The 16,884-nt window shown below is 58.0% G+C and overlaps 1 protein-coding gene across 1 annotated transcript; it reads left to right on the forward strand.

Moving 5' to 3' along the window:
- Positions 1-4,481: 4,481 nt before the first annotated feature.
- DLL4 (delta like canonical Notch ligand 4) lies at positions 4,482-15,172 on the forward strand. Its single transcript, XM_039232702.1, has 11 exons — positions 4,482-5,508; positions 5,620-5,889; positions 6,390-6,447; positions 7,279-7,542; positions 7,957-8,017; positions 8,104-8,234; positions 9,753-9,922; positions 10,096-10,315; positions 11,515-12,217; positions 12,731-12,839; positions 13,339-15,172. The coding sequence occupies exons 1-11, from the start codon at positions 5,443-5,445 to the stop codon at positions 13,342-13,344; spliced, it is 2,058 nt and encodes a 685-aa protein (XP_039088633.1). The 5' UTR covers positions 4,482-5,442; the 3' UTR covers positions 13,345-15,172.
- Positions 15,173-16,884: the final 1,712 nt, after the last annotated feature.

The raw sequence follows: 16,884 nt of genomic DNA on the forward strand, positions 1-16,884 counted from the left end.
GGCTTTCCTTGCATTTTTTCTGTCCTCTGCTTTCTTGCCTCATCCCTTATGACTGTTCGCCTTCACCTATCCCTTTTTCTTCCCTTCCTCTTGGATCTCATTGATGTCAGGGATCTCCTTTCTGCTCTAAGTCTGTCCTTGACTGTCAGGATGTCACCTGAGGGAAAGGAAATTAATGTTTATTGTTCCCTGCAAGTGTGTAATCAGATATAGTCCCTCAGTCACCCTCTCTAGTCACTATTATTATTATCCCTATTGCACAGATGAGAAAACTGAGGGGTAGAATCAGAGTTAAATTACAGGCCCCAAGAGGGGCATCTGTCTGGCTCAATCAGCAGAGCATGTGACTCCTGATCTTGGCATTGTGAGTTTGAGCCATTGTTGGATGTAGAGATTACTTAAAAATAACATTTAAAAATAAAATAAAAATAGGGCCCCTGGGTAGTTTATTAAGTTAAGCATTGGATTCTTGATTTCGGTTCAGGTTATGATCTCACAGTTGGGGAGTTCGAGACCCAGGTTGGGCTCTGTGTTGACTGTGGAGCCTCCTTGGGATTCTCTCTCCCTCTGTCTCTGACCTTTCCCTGTTCACAGTTTCTCTCTCTCTCTCTCTCAAAAATAAATAAATAAACATTAACAAATAAAGTAAGGGGCACCTGGGTGGCTGAGTCAGTTAAGTGGCCAACTTCTGCTCAGGTCATGATCTTGCAGTTCATGGGTTCAAGGCCCGGTTTGGGCTCTGTGCTGACAGCTCAGAGCCTCGAGCTGCTTCAGATTCTGTGTCTACTCTCTCTCTGCCATTCCCCTCCTCTCAAAGATAAAATAAACATTAAAAAATTAAAATAAAATAAATTACAAGCCCCAAGAACACGTGGTTGAGAAGTGCCAAAAGCCAGGTCCATGTTATGCTTATTCACCAGACTCAGCCAGAGCTGGCACTGGGGAGAGGTCCCATTCCAGCTCAGTCCTCCCCCCCCCCCCCCCCATCGCTATCAGGGAGAGCCTTCAGGACTCAGTGTCTCTCAACGCCCATGCCCCAGGTCCTACCCCTTACTCCTCACAGGGTCTCTCACATCTTATCATCAGCCACTGCATCCTGTTCCCCTATGAAGCCCCCAAATGAGTCCTCGAGGCCACTGCTAAGTCATCATCTTTTCTCCTCCATCAGCCTCAGGCCTGTCCTATGGGAAACCCACTCTGTTCCGCGGGAAAGACCCTGAGCAGGCAGTTCCTTGTAGGGACTTGAGAAAGGTGAAGGAGGCCCCGCGGGGCACCGCCTGCCGAGCGGGAATCCCTGCCCTAACCGCTGGCGCCCCTCGAGGGGAGGGGTGAGGGCGGAGGTGGTTCTGCGGCGGCATCTGTCCCAGGCGGGCGGGAAGCTGCTGCATTAAATTGTAAAATCGATTTATTGACCGGCAGGTGCGAGCAGCGGCAGATGGAGAGTAGCGCTGCCGGGGCGCATCTGCGGGGAGCGGCGGCATCGATCCTGGCCCTCCTCCGAACCCCGTCGGTCCTGGTCCTTTCTCCTAGGCTCGCTCCCAATTGCAGGGCCAAGGTCCGCGAAAAACTGCTGCGCCTGAGCGGCTAGGATAGCTCGGCTCCCTTTCCCTCCCCTCTCCTGGCCTCAGGGCTCGGGCTGCGCCCCCACGGCTGGCAGGCCCTGCCAGCCCCACTGCCCCAGTTGGCACGCGGCGGGCCGGGCTGACGCGTGGCAGCGCCCTGCGGCAGATGAGGCACGCGCCGGCCTCATTTCAATGTGAATGGATCGAAAGGAGCAGCCATGTGGCAGCAACAGTTTGCAAATCTCCCCGCCTTCTGTGCAGCTCCCCGGCCGCCGCTCCCTGCACGTGGCCCCTTCTCTGCGGCGACCGCAGCGGCGCCCCTCAAGGCTTAAGCGCCCCGCCCACGCCAGGCCCGCTCCCCCGCCCCTGGCCTGCCCAGCGGGCTCCGAGGCCGGGCCTCGGCCGTGCTCCTACCTGGCCGCAGTTTGCCCTGCAGAGGACCCGAGTAGGGGGTGGGCGAAACGTCGCTGGAAGCCTCGGAGCTGCGCTCTCGGCTCGCGGGCTGGGGGTGGGGGTGGAGGGGGTGAGCAGGCTACTTAGTGGGGGAGGGATCCCGAGGCTCTGTGTAGTCCCCGTTGTACCCCAATAACCCGGGGTCAGCTTAGGGGCACGGCTGGAAGACAACCTTGGCGCTTCAAAGCCCCAGGTGCGGGCTGTGCCTGCTGGGGAGCTATGTGCAGTGACCAAAAGGAGAGGATAACAGAAGCAGAAGGGCCCTGCGGTGGAGGCTGTGGGCCTTGTGCGATGCCAGGCCTGGATCGGGCTCCGGCTCCTGACATCGTCAGTGCCAGTCGAGATGAGGACCAGTCAGTCCAGGGGAGCCTATGTCAGTTGAGACATGCATCCGTGCCGCAAGCGTCAGCATAGGGGCAGGGGCAGTAGATGCCTAGGTGGGTCCAACCCCATGTGATTTGCAGTCTCTGGTGGCCTCACAGCCTCCTGCTCCTGGCGGTCCCCAGGACACATGCTGGGTTCTTCTGGTCTCAGTGGAAGAAAAAGGGAGGAGTCCCAGCTGTGGGCACTTGCATTTCAGTTCTGCGCCTGCAGCAAGACTCTCTTGCTCAGCAAATGTGGGCAAAGAGGGACTCCAGCAGACTGGAGCGCTGATGGCTTTTCAGGGCCAAGGGTGGCATCTTAGCAGGACAATGAACTTCTGGGACAGCAGAAGTTTTTTTGTTCCCACTGTGGCAAATAGATGCTTCATAAAAAGCCTTTTGATGGTGAAGAGAATTTAACCCTTTCCTCCTCAAAGAGGATTTCTAGGTCTTGGGGGTCCCTTGCATTTTGTGTCTGTGAGGCTAATGATACTTCTGTTTGGTCCTTAACTGTTTGCAAAGTAGTTTTGGGCACATTAGTCAGGATGTGTAACAGGGGTAGAGAATGTTCCAGATCTACCAGTATTGAGCAAGATGCATCCCATAGAGCTGGATGTGTCCGTTGAGGGTCAGGCAAGTGCCAGAGTCAGAAAAGGAGTGAGTTCTTCTGAACTCCTAGGCTAGGATTTGGAGTTGGAAGCAGACAGAACTAGGCAGGGATGGATGCCAGCTCCGAGGAGAGGGAGGAACACTCTTTGGCATCCTAGGCAGGTCTAGGGATCATAGAGTATGGGCGGAGAGAGGGTGGGGAACCCACTTGTCAGGATCGCTGGGAGGCAAGCCCTGGGCTCCCCCTCCCTCGGGCCTGGGGACTCCGCCTGCCCATAACCTACATTAACTCTGGAGCGCAGCCTGGGCCCATCTGCCGGCCCCCGCCCCACCTCGGTTCCCCACGCCAACCCGCTCGCGCCAGATGGTGGCTGGGAGGGGTGGCCGTGCGTGGGGGACCCCGGAGCCCATCTCCTCATCTCGCCCCTCCCCCAACCCACGCTCCCAACCTCTTGTTTCTCATCCTTCCCCCCAATCCTCCACCACCACCCGCAAGTCAAAAAAAATCAGACTGTGCTAGGCATAGGCAGCTGTTGTGCTCCACTGCCGCGCCCCCCCCCCCACGCCCCCCCCCCCCCCCCCCCCTTGTTTCTCATCCTTCCCCCCCCCCCTCCACCACCACCCGCAAGTCAAAAAAAATCAGACTGTGCTAGGCATAGGCAGCTGTTGTGCTCCACTGCCCGCCCCCCCCCCCACGGCCTTCCCCCGGGCCCGCGCCGCGTCCCTGCCCACCGCCTCCCCACACACCCCCCGCACCCCCGCCCCGCGCCGATCTTATCGCTCTACGACAGCCATGGCTGTGCGGGCGGTCTGACAGCTGAAGCCACCGGGCCCCCGCTGCCCTCAGCGTCGCGGAGAGAGAGATCCCCGGCACCCCCGAGACTGGGAGAAGCCGGCCCTCCCCAGTCTAAGGCCTCCGGGGATCATGCCGGGTTCCGGGAAAGCAGCTGCACTGCCGCCGCTCGGAGAAGTGGGGCCACCCAGGGGAGCGGCGAAGGCGAGACGGGTGAATCTGCCTGAAACTCAAATTAGTACGCGCGCTTTCAGTTCCACCCTTCATCTTGCCCCTATGTGCAGAGGACCCGGGTCTGCCCGACCTCAGCCCCTCACCAGAACTCTCCAGTGGCTTGAGCCAACGCTGGAGCCGGGGGAGTTCCTCCCTGCCCCAGCGGAGCGACAGGACGCTGGAGGGGGCTTGGGGCTGCTGGGGTAGGGGGGAGACGGCGGGCAGTGGAATTGAAGCAGAACCCAGGTGAGGGGAGGCGCTGGAGGCGGGGCCAGACCCTTATTACCATACAGCTGAGGACGCGCCCCCCTTCTCCAACCTCGGGGACCACGCCCCCTTCCCTCATCTCGCGGACCACGCATCTAGGGGCTGGCATCAGTGGAGCCCAGGCTGGGTTCAGAAGGGAGAAGGCACGCGCTGGGCACATCCCCAGCAAGTAGGGAGGGAGACGCCCGCCAGGTGGAGGGTGGGAGCCGCCGAAAGCCCTAGAGTCTTGGACTCAAGTCCCTCGCCTTGCCCAGTGTGGCCACTGAGAGGTTAAAGCGTCCGCTGGCTTCCCCGCTGCGTGGGGGACGCGAGGTGGGTGGGCGCTCACAGGTTGCGGGCCGAGGAGAGTACAGCTTCTGAGGCTCCGGGAAGGAGATCCGAGTCCTTCCGTGCTGCTTTCTCTTTCCGAGCTTAAGTTTATTTTACCTGCTCAAAGGCTGAAGGTAACCAGCGCCGACTGCGGACAGACAGCCCACGGGGACTCCCCAGTGTCTCCGCCTCCACGACCATCCGGGAACCACTCCTCTCACCTCCCGCCCCATCCCCCGAGGCCCTCCCCCTCCTCCCATCGCCGGGGTCTCGACCCGTAACCCCTTGGTCGCAGAGAACTGGTCACTTTGGCACGCGCAGACTTAGGGGACCTAAGGGTTGAGAGCGCCACGGAGGGGCGGGGACCTGTGCTTGACTGGCTGACGGAGACGGGGGATGGCGGGGGCGGAGGCCCCCTCCAGGCCGCGCTGGGGCTGTAGCGCTAGAGGCCCGGAGGGGAGGGGAGAGTGACCATGGGTTCTGAGTGACAGGCGGCGAAGAGAGGAGCCAATATATATAAGGAAGGCTCCAGAGCGCGCAGGTTTCAGTAGCGGCGCAGAGCGCAAGCTGGGAACACGAGGCCAAGAGCCGCAGCTCGAGCCGCCTCAGTGCACTGTACCCGGGCACTAGCCCGCTTGCAGCCTCAGGATTAGCCCGAGGACACATCCTCAGTCCGGCCACCGCCCAGCCGCCCTCACCTGGATTACCTACGGCCGCAGTTGGAGCAGAGCTAGCGAGAAGGCGAAGCGGGAGGAAAGCCCCAGAAGAGCCTGGCTTTTTAGGGACCCTTCTGGCGGATAGACGCGCGGGAAAGCGGCGTCCCAAACGAAGCCAGCTACAGGGCGGGCTCGGGGAAAGAGCGACGCTCCAGGGGATGGCAGCCGGGTCCCGTAGCGCCTCTGGCTGGGCGCTACTGCTGCTGGTGGCACTTTGGCAGCAGGTAACGTCCCGCGCCCCCTCCACCCCCTCCCGCCGCTCCCTGAGCCTGAGCCCTGGGCGTCTGCCGAGCTGACCGCTCCCCTCCTTCCTTCCCTCCGTCCCCGTGCAATAGCGCGCAGCCGGCTCCGGAGTCTTCCAGCTGCAGCTGCAGGAGTTTGCCAACGAGCGCGGGGTACTGGCCAGCGGGCGGCCGTGCGAACCCGGCTGCAGGACCTTCTTCCGCGTCTGCCTTAAGCACTTCCAGGCGGTCGTCTCTCCCGGGCCCTGCACTTTCGGCAGCGTCTCGACGCCTGTGTTGGGCACCAACTCCTTCGCCGTCGGGGACGATAGTAGCGGCGGTGGACGCAACCCTCTTCAACTGCCTTTCAATTTCACCTGGCCGGTGAGCACAGCCTGGGCGCACTGGGAGGTCACGAAAGACGAGAAGGGGGCTCCCTGGGACCAAAGACCTCTCCCCAGATTTCCTCGCTTCCAACTAAGCAAAACAAAAAACAAAGGGCGCTCTCTTTTGATACTTTATTGCGACTCTCTCCTGGGACCTCATCCTCAGGAAGGTTCTCACCAGGCTCCCTCCTCCCAGTTCTAAGGCCTCTCTTCTCCCTACTCTGGGGATATGATTTTTATCACCTACTACCCCGGCGCGTTTCCCACCTTCGAATGACCCTCGCTTACATTCCCCCATCTCCTAACCTTTGTCCCACTCGGGGTTCTCCTCTCACCTTCCCTGCTCGCGCGATGCTGTGCGCAGACACATTATGTTGACCCGGGAGCCGTAACTGTATCCTGCAATTAGATTAATTAAACCCGCTGCCGCAAGGCACCCCTACCGCCTTCCCTGCTCATCTTGCTCTGTCTTCCCCCGCCCCCTCCTTTGGCCTCCAGGGTACCTTCTCACTCATCATCGAAGCTTGGCACGCGCCAGGAGACGACCTGAGGCCAGGTGAGTAGCTCGCTCCGCCACCACAGGGGGGCGACACAGCGCAGCGCCTAAAGAGTTAACCTGTAATAGGCGGGGGAAGTGCGGGGTGGGGGGCAGGACGCTAAGCTCGGCCTGGAGCTGCGCCCCGCGCTGGACGCTCGGATTCCGCCCGCTGCCTGGACTCTGAGCACAATTGCGTTTCCTGCGGGTTATTTTTGGCGTGGGAACGCGGGGAGCACGGCGGTGAGAAAGGCTGAAGCTGCCAGCGCCGCTGACGGGCCCCTTCCTGTATTTTACACCTTTTGCGAATTCCGCTCCTTTGGAAAGGGAATAATGGCTTTGGGATGTTGTTCTGACACAGAGGAAAAGGATATTTCAGCAGCACAACAATTCTCACTTTGAAAAGGAAAAAGAAAAGCATTACCCATCTCTGAGGGCAAAACCCGTGAATGGGCACCAGAGGACCCTTTGCTCACAGTGTCCTCCCAGGACTGGCTTTCTTTTCTTTCTTTTTCCTTTTCCTTTCTTTCTCTCTCTCTCTTTTTTTCTTCCTCATTTTAACCTCTTTTCCTCTTTCCTGGTCTATCTGCCTCCAGAACACTGGGATATCTTAACATCCTTCTATTGTCCCTTTTTTGAATGGTATCAGGCATTCGGAGCCCAGAAGAGCGCGCACGCACACACACACACCCGCCCGCACACACATAGAAGCTAAGCAGTGGGTCGCTTGGGTTCCTTTGGCCTGTGCTTGCTGGCAGGTGGGGATCATCTGGACAGTTGGTTTGATCCAGCAGTTGCTGGCACTCTCAGGGACTGGCTGCCCTTCCTTGACCTGGCCCTCTGCCCCTTCAGAGGCCTTGCCACCAGATGCGCTCATCAGCAAGATCGCCATCCAGGGCTCCCTAGCTGTGGGCAAGAACTGGTTACTGGATGAGCAGACCAGCCCTCCCACAAGGCTGCGCTACTCTTACCGGGTCATCTGCAGTGACAACTACTATGGGGACAGCTGCTCACGCCTGTGCAAGAAGCGCAATGACCACTTCGGCCACTACGTGTGCCAGCCAGATGGCAGCTTGTCCTGCTTGCCCGGCTGGACTGGCGAGTACTGCGAACAGCGTAAGCAGCCAAGCTCCTGCCTACCTGGCGGGGGGTCCCTGGAGCAAACACAGTGGCCTCTTTGCGGCCACAGCCTTCCTCCCTCACTGTGCAGGTCTGGGCTGCCCACTAGCTGGGCCGCAGGAACAGGTGGGGATGCTTAGGACAGGTGTGGACTCTGACCTCTCTCTTCTTAGTGCTCCCCCACCCCATCTTGCCAGAGCCCAAATGACCCTGTTATTGCTTCCATCTAGCCTGGATTCTCATTCCCTGTGACACCGTTTCCCTTTAGGCACCCATGGCTCCTCTGGGAGGCCAGGAGTGGGAAGCGTGCCCAGTAGATCTTGGGGGGCAGCCCCAGGCCCAGGAGAGGGAGAGAGGGGCTTCAGAGTCCTTGGCATTCCAGCCTCACCCAGCTCTGTTTTCTTTCCTCAGCTGTCTGTCTTTCTGGCTGTCATGAACAGAATGGATACTGCAGCAAGCCCGCAGAGTGCATGTGAGTAGGGGACAGGAAGCGGTGAGGAGGGAGCTGTCTCCTGGCCAAGCCCTCACCTCACCCTCAGCTTTCCTTTTGCTCAACAGCTGCCGCCCAGGCTGGCAGGGACGCCTGTGCAACGAGTGCATCCCCCACAATGGCTGTCGCCATGGCACCTGCAGCATCCCCTGGCAATGCACGTGTGATGAGGGCTGGGGAGGCCTATTCTGTGACCAAGGTGAGTCAGGACAAAGAGAGCTGCAGAGGGCATCGGGGAGATGGGCGGGGGGTGGGAGCCAGAGGCGTCACACTTCTTACTTGGCCACCACCGACTTGGCTTTCCTACTATCCTTTAAGGAGTTTGGGGCCTTTAAGGGTCCTTACATTTGGCCTTGAATGAGACTGTGGGTCCTTCTTGCTTCGGTGCTGGGGAGGCAGGGTGGCTGATGAAGCCAGGTGGTTGACAAGTTGGCAGCCTGGAAGTTGTACTCAAATTCCAGCAAGGCTAAAGAGGGGGGATGCTGGGCTCAGTTCCTCTTTCTACCTTGTAGTTACCTATTAACCCCCGAAGTGTTTGCTTACCTGCAAGCCCTGTTTGAGCAGCTCTCCCTCACACAGCTGTCCGGTGGGGTGTGCCCACCAGCTGCCCTGAGGCTGTGGGTGAGCTGTGCCTCTGGGCGGAGTGACATCTAACCGACTTCTTGCTGTGGGCAGAAACAGCCTCCCTTGTTCTTCCCCATTTGTGCTTGCCAGGCAGCTGCCTGAGCCCACAGTCAAGTTCTGGGTTTGGGAGGGCGGCTGGTCACTCTTCTGGCTATACAGGAGTCTGCCAGCCCCAACCATGGGGGGAGGGAGCCTCTTCTCCTTCATCCTGGGAGCCAGCTGCAGCATGTGTCTCCCATTTTCAGGGTCAAATAGGGTGGCTGCTGCCATGGAGACACCAGCAACAGGCTTGGGAGGGTGGGCAGGGGGCTTGCCAGTATAGAAAGAACTTGTCTAGGCCCTGACTTGCTGGCAGCGAGGGGCTTGGAATTCAGCCCCTGTATTCTGTGTGTGTGTGTGTGTGTGTGTGTGTGTGTGTGTGTGTGTTGCTTTCCCCCTCCTCTACCCCAAACACGCATCCGCACCTGGTTCCTGCCCGTTCTCTTTCCTCTCCCCACGTTTGCTCCCCGGTGACACGGTCGTATACTCATCATATGTAAACATAGCCCTTACAGTCTCTATATTTGCTCTACGTTTGCTCCCTCCCTGAACTTCCCAAATAAGAAAACAAATACTTCTATTTCAAAATACCCTCGTAACACATTTCCCTTTTTAAAATGCCCAGCCATTATTTACGGTGTCTTTTGGCTCCTCTCTGCCCTTTCCACCTGTTAAAATTTTATCCCTCCTTCCAAGTTTATCTCAGCTGCCCCTCCTCCATGAAACCTTTTCTGACTTCCCCCTCAACATGTGGCCTTGCCATACACTCCTCTTCCTTCCCTTCATTCTACCCTGGTGGCCAGTGGTTGTAAGCTTACCTAGCAGGCAGTTGTCCCATCTGTGGGTTTTTTCAACTTTGGCTGATTGCGCTGGTCAGATGTGGTTCAAGGTGCCATGATATACATGACTGGAGGAGGAGGGAAGGTAGTTGGGTCAGGACGACTTTGAGCTGAAGCCTCTGGGCCAGACACGGACAGGGAACTTGCACTACATGGAGTCTGGAGGTAGGGAACTCTCTACAGCCCTCCTCAGCTGGCTGTTTCTGTCTCCACAGATCTCAATTACTGCACCCACCACTCTCCATGCAAGAATGGGGCAACGTGCTCCAACAGTGGGCAGCGGAGCTACACCTGCACCTGTCGCCCAGGCTACACTGGCGTGGACTGTGAACTGGAACTCAGCGAGTGTGACAGCAACCCCTGTCGCAATGGAGGCAGCTGTAAGGTGAGCCTCAGGCTGGCGGAGGTCTGGCCAGGTAGTGCCCAGGCATCCCTACCCCAGGTGGCCAGTGGGTGTGCAGCCATGGGCAGACATCGTGGGTAGGTGGGATCTAGCCCCTAGCCGTGCATCCCTACCCCCCAGGGTCTGACTCTTGCCCCTTTTTGGTGTCTCTCCAGGACCAGGAAGATGGCTACCACTGCCTGTGTCCTCCAGGCTACTATGGCCTGCACTGCGAACACAGCACTTTGAGCTGTGCAGACTCCCCCTGCTTCAATGGGGGCTCCTGCAGGGAGCGCAACCAGGGGGCCAGCTATGCCTGTGAATGCCCCCCCAACTTCATGGGCTCCAACTGTGAGAAGAAGGTGGACAGGTGTACCAGCAACCCGTGTGCCAATGGTGAGTCTCGTTGCCTTGCTAACCTGGTCGGCCAATCTTAGGGCTGAGAGAGCCTTCTGGTGAGGGAGGGTCAGGAGAGGAGAGAGGCCAGCTCTGTCCCTCAAGGCAGGCTGAGACGGTCCCACCCTGCTCTGGATGGTGAAGAGCCTATATAATCAGCTGGGGGGCTCTGGAAGAGGGGCAGGTTGGCAGTGGCTGCAGGCCTTAGGAGGCAGAGTGGTGGGTACCCTGCTTCACTTCCTGTCCCCACATCAGAGCCCCCTCGTGGCTCTGGGTGGTCTCTGGCCCTCCCCAGGAAGTCGTGGGCTGGAGAGACAGATGTGTGAGGTCTTGTGTCCCTCCTAGAGGGAGGCTGGCTCAGTCAGGGCCCCACTTTTGAAGGTCTCACCTTGCCCTGTGGCCACACGGAACTTGGCATGGCACAAGGCATCTAAGATGTTCAGCATCTTGGGGCACATGGCTGGCTCAAGTCAGTAGAGCATGCAACTCTCGATCTCAGGGTTGTGAGTTTGAGCCCCGCATTTGGGTGTAGAGATTACTTAAAAATCAAATCTTTAAAAAATGTTAAAATAAAATCTTCAGCATCTTTTAGGGGTACAAATCATGATGGTTGGCAAATCATGATCTCCTTGGCCTCCTGGTGACCTTCCATGAGGCAGGCAGACAGCTCTGTGTGGGAGAGAAGCCTCAGGAGGTGGAGAAGAGATGGAAGGGCTGAGATGAAGTCTGTTCTCTAGCTAATCACTGTGTTCATTCTGTTAACTGATAATTACATTTGAGCATTTACTATATAGCAGCATGTGCTCCTCCCTTCATGTGTCATTCTACCTAGTCTTCAGAGAGCTCCTATGGTGGGGGGGAGGGTGGCGGAGGGATAGCATTATACTTTAACAAGTGAGGAAACTGAGGCTTAGAATAAGGCAAAGCAACAGGTGCCAGACTCCCTTCAGCTTGAGGGAGACAGCTGAGATTCAAACCCAAGCGTAGCTGTTCGATCCTGCTGTGAGGCTTTGTACGATGCTAGTAGTTTTTATACATGAGCTCACTGAAGCATATGGGGCCAGAGGCACCCTCAAAGCCCAGGTCTCCCGACCCTTGGTACAGTGCTCTTTGTAGTGCGATCTGTGCTGGGGCACTCACCCGCTGCACCAGGGGGGTTCCCAGGTGACTGCTGACTTGTGCCCCATATGTACCCACAGGGGGCCAGTGCGTGAACCGTGGTCCTAACCGCATGTGCCGCTGCCGTCCTGGATTCACAGGCCTTCACTGTGAACTCCACATCAGCAACTGTGCCCGCAGCCCTTGTGCCCATGGCGGCACTTGCCATGATCTAGAGAATGGGCTTGTGTGCACCTGCCCGGCTGGCTTCTCCGGCCGGCGCTGCGAGGTGCGGATTCCTAATGATGCCTGTGACTCGGGACCCTGCTTCAACGGGGCCACCTGCTACCCTGGCCTCTCCCCGGACAGCTTCGTCTGCAACTGTCCCTATGGCTTCGCGGGCAGCCGCTGCGAGTTCCCTATGAGTATGCCACCCAGCTTCCCCTGGGTGGCTGTCTCTCTAGGCGTGGGACTGGTGGTGGTGCTGGTGTTGCTGGGCATGGTGGCAGTCGCAGTGCGGCAGCTGCGGCTTCGGCGGCCTGACGATGGTGGCAGGGAGGCCATGAACAACTTGTCAGACTTCCAGAAGGACAACCTGATCCCTGCCGCCCAGCTTAAGAATACAAACCAGAAGAAGGAGCTGGAAGTGGACTGTGGCCTGGACAAGTCCAACTGTGGCAAACAGCAGAACCACACACTGGACTATAATCTGACCCCAGGGCTTCTGGGGCGAGGGACCATGATGGGGAAATATTCCCACAGTGATAAGAGCTTAGGGGAGAAGGCGCCACTGAGGTTACACAGGTGAGTAGCTCCTGGAGGCCCAGGGCCTGGCCACAGAGCCCCGCATGGTACTTCCCAGGCTCCCCAGGGCAGGGAGAAGGCTGGCACCAGGCCCCTGATTGCTTTTAAACAAACGGGGTTTTGCTACTGACAGGAAGCCCCTCCAACAAGATTTCTGTAGGGGTCCTTCATCCCTCCTCCTCATGCATTCATCCACCCATTCATTCACAAATGTCAAGTGTCCACATTGGGTCTCTTGGCTTCCATCTTTCCATGGCATGGCTTGCCTGTAGAGGCACTGCTGGCTTTTTTCCAGGCCTGAGACCTTGGTAAGGTCGAGGGTTTTGTGGCTCTCCTAAGGGGCTGTTCCTAACTGCTCCCCCAGGCTAGCATTGGGCATCCTGGGTCCCTTTGTCCTCTCAGAGCCACACCTGCCAGGGCCCTTTGGCTCTCCATCATCCAGGTTAGCGCGTCACCTGCCCCCCCACCCCTCTCCCCATCCCCCCCTCACCAGCCTGTCTTGTGTTCCCTCAGTGAAAAGCCAGAGTGTCGGATATCAGCGATATGCTCCCCCAGGGACTCCATGTACCAGTCTGTGTGTTTGATATCAGAAGAGAGGAACGAATGTGTCATTGCCACAGAGGTGAGTGTGGGGCTCACTTTCCCTTCCAGCGTGTCCCCACCTGCTATTCGGGGATGGGAAAGAGGCCTGGTTACTTTCAACCCCAGGGTGGGTCAGAACCTGTCCTTGGCAGGCCAGGTTCAGTGGCTCTTAGGTCCCGGCTGGCCTCATTGCCACAGAGGGTGTGAAACAGGAGCTGGGCCTAGCTCCTCCTGCTGTGTTCTTGCTGGGCTGCGTGGCCACGGCACCGGGCCAGCTCCCCAGCACTGCTTCCCAGCTGCTGGTGGGTGAGAGTGCACCTTCCTGCCCCTTCTCGCTGCTTCCTCCGCTGGCCCACTCCATGAACACGGGCTCCCAGGCAGTGCACATATTAGGACAGAAGTCTGGGGAGGGCTGCCCCACCTTCTTCTCTTTACCCCACCTGGCTGAGTGGCTTCTCCCAGGGAGGCCCAGGGCAGCCCTGGAGGTAGTGCCAGGGCTCCAGGGTAACCTCCCTCCCTGCTTTTTGCATGCTCCCCAGGTATAAGGCAGGAGCCTTCCCAGGACATCCCAGCTTTGCCCCAGCAGCTGGATCTTCCTTCTGCATTGTTTACATTGCATCCTGGATGGGACATTTTTAATATGCAACGTGCTGCTCTCAGGAGGAAGAGGGAATGGCATGACCTGGACAGACTGTGAACTTGCCAAGAGATGCAGTACCCTTCCACGCCTTGGGGTGTCTGTCTGGCATCAGCTTGGCAGCCGTGCCAGCCAGAGGAACAGAGAGGAGAGGTGCAACTGGGACCTGCCCTGCTGGCAGTGGCTTTCAGAGGGGCTCCTCTGGGAATCTGGCCTGTTTTCTAGAGGGAGAGGCAGTGGCCCCTTGGGGCCTGGAGCTGCTGTGGCCTCCACTGGCATCTGTGTTTCCAAAAGTGCCTTTGGCCTGGGCTCCATGGTGACAGCTGTGGAAAGGAGAGAGGAGGCCAGTATGGGCAGGGCCATCTGTGGGCCAGAGTACCACCGGGCGCGGCTCTTGGCAGGAGTTGCCCTGCAGGTGAGCCGAGAACCCCATGTCTCCAGCCACTGCATGTGGGCCTTGCTCATAACACGGCTCCAGCTTCTCCTATTGGCCAGGGCCCTCTGGGAAGGGCTGTTGGTAAGACTTACTTGGCTTCCACAGCCTCCGGCCTTGCGTGCCTCTGGGTTCCTGTGAGCAGACAGGTGGAGGGCATGCCCTATCTGTCAGCTGGGGGCACCAGGCCTAACTGGGGAGCTCAGGGCAGTGATGGAAATTCCAGTGAGGGACAAGTGAGGTGCTGTTACCGCCTAGGCCCTTTCCTCCCTCAAACCATTCCTCCAGCCTTGAGCCTACACCCACTACTGCCCCAAGACCACCCTGGAAGCCGATCTTCAGAAATCAATAATATGAGTTTTTTTTTTTTTTGTAGTTTATTTTGGAATCTAGTATTTCGATAATTTAAGAATCAGAAGCACTGACCTTTCTACATTTTATAACATTATTTTGTATATAATGTGTATTTATAATATGGAACAGACGTGTACAGGAGTTTATTACATCTTGGGTCCTGTCTTTGTGATGGCAGAGTGGGAATCCTCTCTCTATCCTCTCTGAGTCCCCTTCTCATATTGCTGCTGGCCTCCCTGCCAGGACCCCCGGGACCTGTGCATGCACTTGACCTTTGCCTGCCAGGCTCCTTCCAGTCCTTGCAGAGCCCCGTCTCGCCATCTTCTCCCAGGCCTACGCCAGCCTTCCCCGCCTGCTGGCTTTCCCCCCTGTGCTTCCACCATAAGTTGGGGGATATGCTCCCTGACCTGGATCTATCCCCCTTTCTCTCCTTAAGCCTGAAAGTTTTGGGCCTCCCTAGTCAGCCTAGGAGATACAGGAACTGGGGCAAGGGATTATCCTGTTTTCCTTTTTTCAAAAGGATTCACTTATTGGACAATGGGGTCTCTGAACCATAATGACATCTGGGCCCCTCCTCCTGCCATTGCAGGGTTTTAGATGGACTGGCACCTACATACTCTTTTCTCAGTCCCAGTGGGGCACTGATCTTGGGGGTGGGGAGGGCCTTACCTTAGGTCTGCATTCCTTGCAGCTGGGCAAGGGCGCTGAGTCCGGGCTCCTGGTCCGCCCAGAGCTGCAGGAATTTTTTGAAGACTGCAGGGAGAGGAGGAGGAGGAGGTAGCCTTCCCTGGGGCCAGGTTTCTCTGGCTGAGGCACTAATGAGGGAGTTTTAGTCTCTACTTCATGTCTATCCTCCTCTAAGGTGCAGGATGGTCCCTAGGGGGCCACAGTCCTCTCTCTACAGCCACAGGCATATGACATGGGAAGTAAATGATGAAAAAATTGAGCTACTGACAAAAAGCCAAGCAGATGCTCCCAGATCTCAGTCTATCACAATAAAGCAAAATAGACCCACCAGATGCTCCCTATAGAGTCCAAGAATGTGCAGTGCCCTCTTGCAGTGGGCTCTTGCCCTCCCTGACCTGGTAGCTTATGCCAGAGACTTGGGAGCAAGGGACCCTGGCTCACCCCCACACACACGCTCCACGCCTTGCTCTTGCTCCCTGCTCCCCTTATTGCACACACAGGGTATCAAACAGGAAAACATTCAGGGAACCGTTCCCACAGCCTGAGCCGGCAGCAGGGGGAAGAACAACACGACCTCACTCTTCCTGCCCAAAATGAAACAGGAAAGCAGCTCCCGGGCCCTGGGGGCTGGGGAAACTGGGCTGGGACACAAGGCTGATGACGAAGCTCCCATGTGGGGGACAGGTAGGACACCCGCGAGCCTGCACGTCCACACGGCCAGGCTGTGCGGAGGCTTCACCAGCTGCCAGTCCCTCTGAGAAGAGCCTTGGAGGGGAGCTGGTTAGCCAAACCCCCTCACCGACTCTGATGCCCTAGTGGGGAAGCGGGAAGAGCCCACCACGTAGGCTTTCTGGGGAAAGAGAGGATCTCAGCACAGGTTTGGATTAGGCAGCTCCAACCTGTGTCTTCACTTCTAGTGGCAATGGCAGAAGCTGGGCAAAGCAGTTGGGGTGTGAACAGGCCACAGCAGAAGCCCTCCGATCCCTAGCCTGGAGGTCAAGCCCTGAGGGTCCAGCCCCCTCTCATAGGTAAGGTACCTAAGACTCTCCGGATCGAGCGTCCAGGTATACAGGAGAGGTGCGAGGCTAGGTAGAAACAAAGCCAAACGAAGCACTGGGAAACCCTCTCCATGGTTTAGCAAATGCCCGTTTCATTCCTATGAGTGTTTCATAAGAGAATGCAGAGTTTAGTGGTTCCTTAATAGCCTGGAGGCAGTGCCCAGCCTAAAGGCTAATCTGGCCCCATGGTGACCTCCAGCTCTGGGGACAGCTGCTTTTCCAGGGCCCACTGGCTGCTAACCACCTGCGTTTCTCTGTGGGGAGATGAGTCAGGAAGAGGCTGTGAAGGAAGGAATGCCTTTATCCTATTTGTTCAACCAGGGCCCCCTCTCCTGCCTTAGTGCCAAGGTCAGACTGGTTAGGGGGTAGGGCAAAAAAGACAGTGGCTCCTATCCGCCCCCTCCATCTCAGGCTAGATAAGGCCACCACACTCAGGCAGTATGGATGGATGCTCCATCTCTGATGGGGACCCACACACAAGGCTCTCCTGCCCTGCATCTCTCCCAGACTTTCCTCGTGGGTCTCGCAGGATCCGCGAACCCAGCCCTCCGTCCCACGTGGCCTGCCGCATTCCGGGAAGGGGATGGAAGTGATTCACTCAGGGAACTGTGACTGTCCCTTCCCGGGGAGAGGATGCGACTTCTCCGGGTGGCCGCGCCCACGGTGCACCATTCGGCCCCGTGGCCCCGTGGCCCCGCCGGATCCTGGCGGACCCGGAGACCCGCGCGGCGGAAAAGGCAGGTGCGGCGCTCTCGCTGGGTCGGCCTTCCACCTGCCGCAGCCGCCGGGCGCCCAGGAGGTCCCGCGGCCCCGCGGCCCCCCTTGCCCCCCCTGCCCCCCCCCCCCCCGTTCTTTGTTACAGCCCGACTTCCTGTTTGCGGCCTCCCGACCCCGGCTCACTTCCCGGGCCGGGAAG

Source organism: Hyaena hyaena, unplaced genomic scaffold, assembly GCF_003009895.1.
Source record: "Hyaena hyaena isolate Hyena2069 unplaced genomic scaffold, ASM300989v1 scaffold_70, whole genome shotgun sequence".
NCBI classification, from domain to species: domain Eukaryota; kingdom Metazoa; phylum Chordata; class Mammalia; order Carnivora; family Hyaenidae; genus Hyaena; species Hyaena hyaena.

Coding starts and splice junctions, on each gene's coding strand:
- DLL4 (XM_039232702.1), top strand. CDS start 5,443: ATGGCAGCCGGGTCCCGTAGCGCCTCTGGCTGGGCGCTACTGCTGCTG. Junction 5,890..6,389: donor CTTTCAATTTCACCTGGCCG/GTGAGCACAGCC, acceptor TTTGGCCTCCAG/GGTACCTTCTCACTCATCAT. Junction 9,923..10,095: donor GCAATGGAGGCAGCTGTAAG/GTGAGCCTCAGG, acceptor GTGTCTCTCCAG/GACCAGGAAGATGGCTACCA.